The sequence below is a fragment of the Asterias rubens genome, chromosome 12, assembly GCF_902459465.1.
Source record: "Asterias rubens chromosome 12, eAstRub1.3, whole genome shotgun sequence".
Classification (NCBI taxonomy): Eukaryota; Metazoa; Echinodermata; class Asteroidea; order Forcipulatida; family Asteriidae; genus Asterias; species Asterias rubens.
Genome location: NC_047073.1, coordinates 6,241,616 through 6,250,329, shown reverse-complemented (window position 1 = coordinate 6,250,329; position 8,714 = coordinate 6,241,616). Strand labels below are relative to the sequence as shown.

Sequence of the window (8,714 nt, the reverse complement as noted above, 5' to 3'; positions counted from 1 at the left end):
TATATCCGCTTAGATTAAAGTGCCTTCCTGGATTGTGACTTTTAATCCTGTGGTTAAAAAAGAAAACGTTACAAATATCTCAAAATATTGCTACGGTTTTCAAGTACAAAGTTAGCGTCGGGGTACCAACCTCTAGCCTTGCACTCGGGTGCCACAAAGGTACCTCTGCCACTGGGTAGGGAAAAGGAGTGTACCCCCTTTCGTTGTTTGAACCTAGTATATCAAGATGATCTTATTTCAATATCTGTCATGAGTCAGTTTCACTGATCACCATATAAACAAATTTATACCGTAATACATTTTTTTTATTGTTATTTTTATCAAAGATGTATTCAGTTTGAAACAGTTTGTTTACATACTGTGATGAGTAATATATTTGTTTCTATTTGTAATGGCAAGATTAATGGCAGTATTTAACTGTTATGCAACATGATCATAGATCTGGTACCAATATGCAGCTTTTATGCCAAGTTTTAGAATTATGTTGTGGATGACGTGTGTTTGTAATACTTTCTGAATTGGTGAAACCAAATTAAACGATACATTTTAAATGCATCAAAAGGAGTACAACATTTAGTGTTTATATTTTATTTTAACCCTGACACCGATGTATATTAAGCACTGTACCGGGTGTCTCAAAAAAACGTATACACTTTTGAAATGGCTGCCGAATAAAAAATAAACGATTCTGGGGAAAAGAGGTTTTGTTTATGGATAGCTTCTGGTCTCAACTTTCATATGACACCAAAAATTCCGAAAATAATTCATAGCTGGGTGATCACTGCTCACTTTTGTGAAGTGTTTAAAACAAGGCTGCGCAGGAATTAGCCTTCCAATTTGAGAGCTTACAAAATTGATGGTGATGTAATAAATTCATGCTCAAATACAATCAGTTTTGGTTTGCTGAGTGAAGTTTATGGTTTATTAAACCATTTTTTTTATATTCATAAGTGAACAGGAAATGCATTTTTTTTCTTGTAGCATTGTAACTTTCCCTGGTAGACTCAGTGGTGTCTTCATGTGAGTCGCGATGGTGTGATGGTACTTGTAGCAATTTCCATGTTACAAACTGTGTTTGTTTTTTAACATCTGTGACTTTGAATAAAAACCTTCATCCCGCATTTTAGTTATTGTAAGATGAGTTGAACATTTCATTGGTTTTTCTTAATCAGATGGGGATTATGTACAAAGATTGTTCAATAATACGTTTTTTTGAAAACAGGAATGTCAAAGTTGTTGGCTACTTATTCGTCAGGTTACCCATTGACCTGAAGTAGCCGAAATCTTGGATTGAATTATGTAAGCTACAAAGGACTTACCTCTCACAACAGGAAGGCTAATTCCTGCGCAGCCTTATTTTCAACCCTTCACAAAAGTGAGCATTGCTCACACAATCATGAATTATTTTCAGACTTTTTGGTGTCATATGAAAGTTGAGACCATTAGTTATCCATACACCTAAACCTTTTCCTCCAGAATCATATACTTTTCATTCGGCAGCCATTTCAAAAGTGTATAGATTTTTTTGAGACACACGGTATATTCAGTACGTTCCTGAGTTCTGTGAAAATTCACAAGCAAACCACTCGGGTGGGATTTGAATCTGCGCAACGTGCATTGCTTGAGCGGGTTTCTTACCACTAGACCACCGAGCTATCCCAGTGGTTTAAGGCTGTTGGAATCCTATGTGTTAGCAGTGGGTAACACAATCACTCAGATGGGAATCGAACCAATGACCTTTGCATTGCTAGAGCAGATGTCTTATCACTAGACCACCGAACTATCCCAGTGGTTTAAGGCTGTTGGAATCCTATGTGTTAGCAGTGGGTAACACAATCACTCAGATGGGAATCGAACCAATGACCTTTGCATTGCTAGAGCAGATGTCTTATCACTAGACCACCGAGCTATCCCAGTGGTTTAAGGCTGTTGGAATCCTATGTGTTAGCAGTGGGTAACACAATCACTCAGATGGGAATCGAACCAATGACCTTTGCATTGCTAGAGCAGATGTCTTATCACTAGACCACCGAGCTAGCCCAGTGGCTAAAGGCTGTTGGAATCCTATGTGTTAGCAAGAGTTTAACAGATGTTGGTTTTGCATCGGGAATAAAGAACATTGTGTCTTGATCTGGTCACTACTGTAAAGTACATTTCTTATAGAGGCACCATCCTTATTGTACAGAAATGGTTTGGTCTTGCCCAAGTACATACAAAAATGTACCAAAATATGTGATTTGTTTGTGTAGGATTGAGTATTGAGTACTGAGAAGGACCCAGTACACAGTGAAACTAAAGAAAATAATATGTTTTATCCCTGATACAGTTTTTACATCCACTAAATTTGAGCCAGTTAATGATTGACTAGTAGATAAGATTTGAGGTGTTTATTTATTTGTTTTAGTGACGACAAGTCTAAAGTTCAGGACTCTAGTCCTCAGCCGTTGTTCTGGAAAGTATCTACAGATATTTTCTATGTCTTTGTGGTTGCATGTTTATGGTCAATTGGTTGCATATTTATGATGACCACACTAATGATATTGTGGAGGCTCTCTTCAGATATATGATTCCTCGCCCAATCTTGTGCAACTTGATGACATTTTTTTGAAAGTTACCCCTGGCCATACGTGTGTTGAGATACCTCAAATTGACACCTTGTACTCAATTCATCTGGGCGTTATCAGACGAATGACATTTAGACATCACAACAACTATGTCAAGTAAACGTGAAGAAGACATGGGGGCTTCACCAGAGGAAACTGAGGAGGATTTTCCAGTTGCAGACAAAGGGTCATCGCTCCCAGTGACGGCTGCTAAGTTCCTGGGAGCTATTATTCTGCTGAGTGGTATTGGCGTACTGGGTTACTACTTGGGGCATCCAGGTGCATTTCAGTAAAGGAGGGAAGATGGAGCTTTGCTTGGAGGTACATCTTTGTTCTGAAGAAATTATCTGAAGAATTGGTGGGTTTAAGGGGTTAATTTAGGGGGTAGAGGGCATTGATATTACATTTGCCAGGGAATAATGTATTTGCGAGTTGGAGTTGATTGGTCAATGCCTTCTTTCAGTTACAAATAAATGCTCAATTTGAATTCCACAGACTAAATCTAGTGTTGCTTTGTCACATGGTTTGGGGCAAGCTTTTGTATTGAAACCTCTGGATCAGCGAAGACTGGTTTGCCAAAAACTTGACCAAGATTACCCAGAAAAAGCCTAATCCTAAAACCATTTGACACAGTAACGCTGCGAGTCACAGTCTGAGAACTAGTCTAACCCACAAACAGCTTATTGGGCAGCCTAAGTATATCTCAAAGACTTGCCTGTTGGGTAGCTTAAGTTTGTCTCCAAGACTTTCCTAATGGACCCTGAACAACAGAAAACTTTTGAGTTAACATGTGGGTTATTGTTGATTTGTCATCTTTTCTTTTTTTATCTCTAGCTTGCATCGATGGCAGATTCAACTGATATGAGCCGGTCAGAGCTTTAAATCATTGGTATTACATCGGACAAGGGCCCTCAGATTTATTTCAATCAAACCCTGATGGAAGCCAAGCAAAGACAGTCTACTCTGATGCATAAAATACCTATCTTATGCAATTCGGATACTTTTGAGGATCACAGAGCATTAAAACTGTCCATCTTTCATATACGTGGATGAAGAAGTGAAGTTTTCATTGGACTTTTAAACACAAAGTTGTTGGTGTTTGACATAATTTTGCAATACTTCTTGAAGGTTTCTTATATCATCCCCCATCCACCAACCCACCTCTACAAGACAATCACCCACTTGGCCCGATTGCATCCTAACAGCTGCAGGCTAGATAGTCTTTAAATCAAAGAATTCCATGTTAAACTTTTGTTAAAAAGGCACTGGACACTATTGGTTATTACTCAAAATAATTGTTTGTTGGTATTAAAATAGCACACAAGCTGTTGATAGTTTAAAACATTGTGAGAAACAGCTCCCTCTGAAGTAACAAAGTTTTTGATAAAGAGGTAATTTCTCTGAAGCCTCCTACACACATCTGAAAGCACACAATTTTGTGCAACAAGGGTGTTTTTTTTCTTCTTTCATTATTCTCTTGCATCCTCAATCTTGATGACCAATTGAGTTCAAATTTCCACAGGTTTGTTATTTTATGCATATGTTGGGATACACACAGTGAAAAGACTGGTCTTTGACAATTACCAAACATGCCAAGTGCCTTTAACCTCTTTTCTATTTTAATCTCCCATCACACTGCAAATCCTTGTATAGGAAAACATAGAATGAATCAAACATCAACACATCAAAAAAGTCTGTCAATAAATTTGTTATTTCAATCTTTTTATTTCAATTCATCACTCCAAAAGAGAAGTGTGTATCATGCCATTGTTTAATTGTATTGAAATCATTTTAAAAACAAATTAATTAATGCAAGAAATGTCCCCTTAAAAATAACTATCTTTTTGCAGTTTCCCTGAGCAATTATGTGCCATTTAGTCTTCTGATCTCAAATATTTATTACTTTATACATAAATTGTTTTTATTAATGACGCCTCAAAGAAATAAATATAATGAAGGGAATTTAGGAACGATTTCTTTTGTTTAATTATTATGCCTCATTTTTTTATCCTAAAATCTTACTGGGTTTATACAAAAATTGTTGCCTTCGATCAGTTTTTAAATTCGTTAAAAGAAATTCAATTTGAATGATTACATCTAAACCTTTGCACACCATTGAAATTTTCAGAAATTACAAGAAACCTTTCTGATATCTTCTTGCCAAGTTCACAGACAATACAATGTGTTGCACATGTTTGAAATGTTTTGGTAACCTTGAGTTCTAACGTAGATTGCCTTTTTAGAAAACAAAACAATGTAGTCAAAAATTCCAGAAGTTTTAATCTTTGCAAGACTTGTAAAGTCAATATTGGAATGATAAATACAAATCGAGGAGTTATTTAGAGAATAAGTATTTTAATAAGGAAACAAATCTTTCTATTGCCATGGTAATGTCATCGGTTGAGGATTCTGCAGATAGGACATCACTACAGCTGAAATAGACAACCTGTAACGACAACAAAACAAACCAATATCATAGTCACTGATTGGATAAAAAGTACACACCAAGTGGGCAAAAGGGTTGGGGAAATAAGGTGAACCAAAAGAAGTTTCCTTAAATCTGTGTGTTTATCTAGTCCTGCATTGTTTTTTTGTTTGTGTTCCCAACATTGGGAACATTTACCAAGAGGCCTGTCTTTAGACCATGTGTGAATTCATGCAATTTATCAATCAGTGTGCGCTCCACAATTTGCCCCAAGAGAGGCCGATCAAGCAATACGTTTGAAAAGCTGACAAATTTTGGGTTGTTGTGTTAAATTAGGTTTATTCATTTTCTTTGATTTTAACATTCTTACAAAGCAGCAATTTTGTATTGTATTTCTCAGCTTTGTTTGAGTTTGTAAGGTAGTGCATTCTACTCTACCAAATAGGCTCCTATTGGACGATACCCATGCCTACATCTCCAGAGACTGTGATGAGGGTAACCCTGTATCAGCCCCAGGAGTTGGTGACAGGTTTGATCTGGGTTTATGGCTCAAATTGGCCCAGCCGTAATGTTGGGATGATTTAAGTTGGGGAATTTTAAGTCTGGTGTACACTTACATGAAGCTACTAAACATCTGCTTGCCATCTTCTGTACATCTTGTATTCGAAAAACTAATGAAGGAACAAAACACTGCAATCCAGGCACACCACTTCATCTACAGAAAGACACAAATATGTAATGTATTATTATTCAAATATAAAGTTATAAACCACAAGGGAAATTGACTGGGTAGACAGAAGGTCAGTGGTCAAATCCCGCTCAAGTCAATTTGTCCTCATTCAACCACAAATGAGTTTTCTTACTCAGAAAATAACTGTGACTCCGATTTGGATCTACTGAGCATTTGACTGTAAACAAAAACCCTGAATTGTTTCCGAACTTTTAGAGTAGTCCCCAAATGTCCTAAAGCGTGTACACACAATAAATTGCAATGCATGCTTGTGTGCTGTAAACTTTTAAAGAACTCAACACAAAATGCTATGCTTATAATGCTTGTAAAACATTGGAGAAACAACTTGCATATTGATCATGTGTGGGGCAGCATGCTTCCGAGCAACACTAATTTGGTTTACTTTTGTTACCCTGACCCGCATGATTTGTCCTTGTTTTTTATCCCTTCTGGTTGTCGTTTCCACTTGGTTTTGTTTTCCTCCTGCATGCTCTGCCCTCATCAGCCGCCCTCTCATAGTGTTTATTTTTTGCTTTTGTTTTCTTATTAAAATAATTTATTTAAGTTAATTTAATATAATTTAACCTAATTTATTATTTTATTTAATTATGTATTTATTGTCCTTATTTCTTGCTTTTTATAATTGTTTTTCCGTTAATGTTCTGTCTTATATGTTATTGTAACTTGATTGTTTGTATTGGTCGAATAAATTATAATAATAATAATCATATGCTGTGTGCCCTTTTTGCAAACCTATTCATAATTATTAAGTCTACAAGTACAATGGTCTGGACAATGAATTTAACAGCACTGCTGTTAGTATTACATTGCTAAGTTTGGGTTGATTGAATGAATTTAACAGCACTGCTGTTAGTATTACATTGCTAAGTTTTGCTTGATTTAGGTGGCCCACCGACTACAGAGCTTTGTAAGTGTTCGTTTCCGGTCAGTGTTATTTTTTCAGAGAAAAAAACCTTTTCATTAGGGAAATTGGTCATTTGATAAAACCTTGGGTAAGGCTGCAAAAGTGAAAAGGTATGATGACAGATTGTGCTTTATGTGTTTAAATGTAGCATGTATGTGCCAGTGGTGCTTAGTTCTTTTGTTACTGATATTCCCCTGTTTTTAGAGATTTTTCAAAATGTGACATAGGCTCCTTGGGGTTAAGGTTCCTTCCTGGTTGAAGCTTCAAAGGTTTATTGAGGTTCACTGACCTTCATCATAAGGCCAAGCATACTGAAGACCATTCCCAGCAGGTTCATGTAATCAGCCGTTGGGTCATCTGGTGGGGCATCTTCAGGGGCTTTGTATCTGCATCAAATAATGGAAACAAGAAAAGTTGTGTTTGGACTTATGGTAAACATAATAAATGCCTCGCAAGCCAGTCCGCTTTACCCAGGTGATCCAAAAATCAGGTGAGGTGAGGGAAGCCAGAGGTGGGAGTATGGTGGGAAGGGGCGGGGGATAGTTTGGTTGTGGAACGGTCAGCCATGCGGAGAGCCTGTACGATGTGGAGAAAGGGGAGGAAAAATTATAAAGAGGCCATGGAGGAGGAGGAGGTTAAGTGGGGTGTTGGATGGGATGGAGCGTGGGGGGGGGGGGGGGGTAGGGGCAGGTGTTGACAGGGGGGGGAAGGGTTCCCATTGGCATTGCATTGGCAATTGCCCTATTTAATTAATCAAAAAAGGGCAACAAAGAAAAAGAGCAAATATGGCGATTAATTTTTTATATAAATATTATTATAATATTAAGGGCCTAGTTTACATAAATAATAATATAAATCGGCGGGGGCTGGTCATCTCGCCACCTAGCAAGCTCGCCACCAACAAAGTCGCCCCCTGCACAGTCGCCCTAACCGGCTCGCCCCGAGTTGTTACAAAGTCGCCCACTGACAATGCCGCCCCCAAACAATGTCGCCCCCTAGCAAAGTCGCCCCCTGACAATGTCGCCCCCAGCCAATGTCGCCCCCCCTAGCAAAGACGCCCCTAGAAAATAGTTAAGGGTTAGGGTTAGGGTTAGGTTTAGGGTTAGGGTTAGGGTTAGGGTTAGGAGTAGGGTTAGGGTTAGGGTTAGGGGTAGGGTTAGACCCTCCACAAGCACATTACTTCATACAGAATTTTTTCTGAAAATGTTTTAACTATATTTTTTTACCATAATTATTATTGTAGCCTTAATTATTTTCCGAACAACATCTGGGGGCGACTTTGCTAGGGGGCGACATTGGCTGGGGGCGACATTGTCAGGGGGCGACTTTGCTAGGGGGCGACATTGTTTGGGGGCGACATTGCCAGGGGGCGACTTTGTTTTAACCCGGCGCGAGCCGGGTAGGGGGCGACTTTGCAGGGGGCGACTTTGTTGGTGGCGAGCTTGTCAGGTGGCGAGATGACCAGCATTCTAAACCGGCATGATCATGCTAAGACTCTAAGTCTAAGTACAGCAACATAACAACGGAAAAGTATATCGCGATACAACAATCATTTAGGCTAGTTTAGTCAACGATATATCACAATATTAACATCATAAAAACAACATGAGCTCTTTTGTATTTGGAGACCTCAATGACAATGTTACATGCAAAGAGATTGCAGGGTCTTTTAAATTTTAAAAGTTCCAACCAATTCTTTTTTTAAATCTTACCTTACAATCTTGTTAGGACGCTTCACGTCTGAAGAGTTATTTTGTGAGGATGACATATTGATTTGCTATATATCTGGAAGTATATAAAACCTTTTATTTTTCAACTTCACCAGGATAATCACGTCATTTCAAGGTAGATTCTCTGCAAAATTGTGCCTCTTTACTGATTACCAGCACAAAATGCATGTAACATAAATAAAGGGATCATTAGTTGTATCTCAAACCGTCCAAGCACTCTTTTATACCGCCCTCAATTAAAATAGTGTACTATGCACGCTCAAGGCAGGGTCTTTAGGGGGAACGACTTTAAATACATCTA

The 8,714-nt window shown here is 38.2% G+C and overlaps 1 protein-coding gene across 1 annotated transcript; it reads right to left on the bottom strand.

The window, feature by feature from the left end:
* Positions 1–4,295: 4,295 nt before the first annotated feature.
* On the bottom strand, positions 4,296–8,588 carry LOC117297615 (protein Asterix-like). Its single transcript, XM_033780733.1, has 4 exons — positions 8,396–8,588; positions 6,973–7,069; positions 5,646–5,743; positions 4,296–5,049 (listed from the first exon to the last, which is right to left on the bottom strand). The coding sequence occupies exons 1-4, from the start codon at positions 8,449–8,451 to the stop codon at positions 4,980–4,982; spliced, it is 321 nt and encodes a 106-aa protein (XP_033636624.1). The 5' UTR covers positions 8,452–8,588; the 3' UTR covers positions 4,296–4,979.
* Positions 8,589–8,714: the final 126 nt, after the last annotated feature.

Coding starts and splice junctions, on each gene's coding strand:
- LOC117297615 (XM_033780733.1), bottom strand. CDS start 8,451: ATGTCATCCTCACAAAATAACTCTTCAGACGTGAAGCGTCCTAACAAG. Junction 7,070..8,395: donor CGTCCTAACAAGATTGTAAG/GTAAGATTTAAA, acceptor TATTTGATGCAG/ATACAAAGCCCCTGAAGATG. Junction 5,050..5,645: donor CAGATGTTTAGTAGCTTCAT/GTAAGTGTACAC, acceptor TTGTCGTTACAG/GTTGTCTATTTCAGCTGTAG.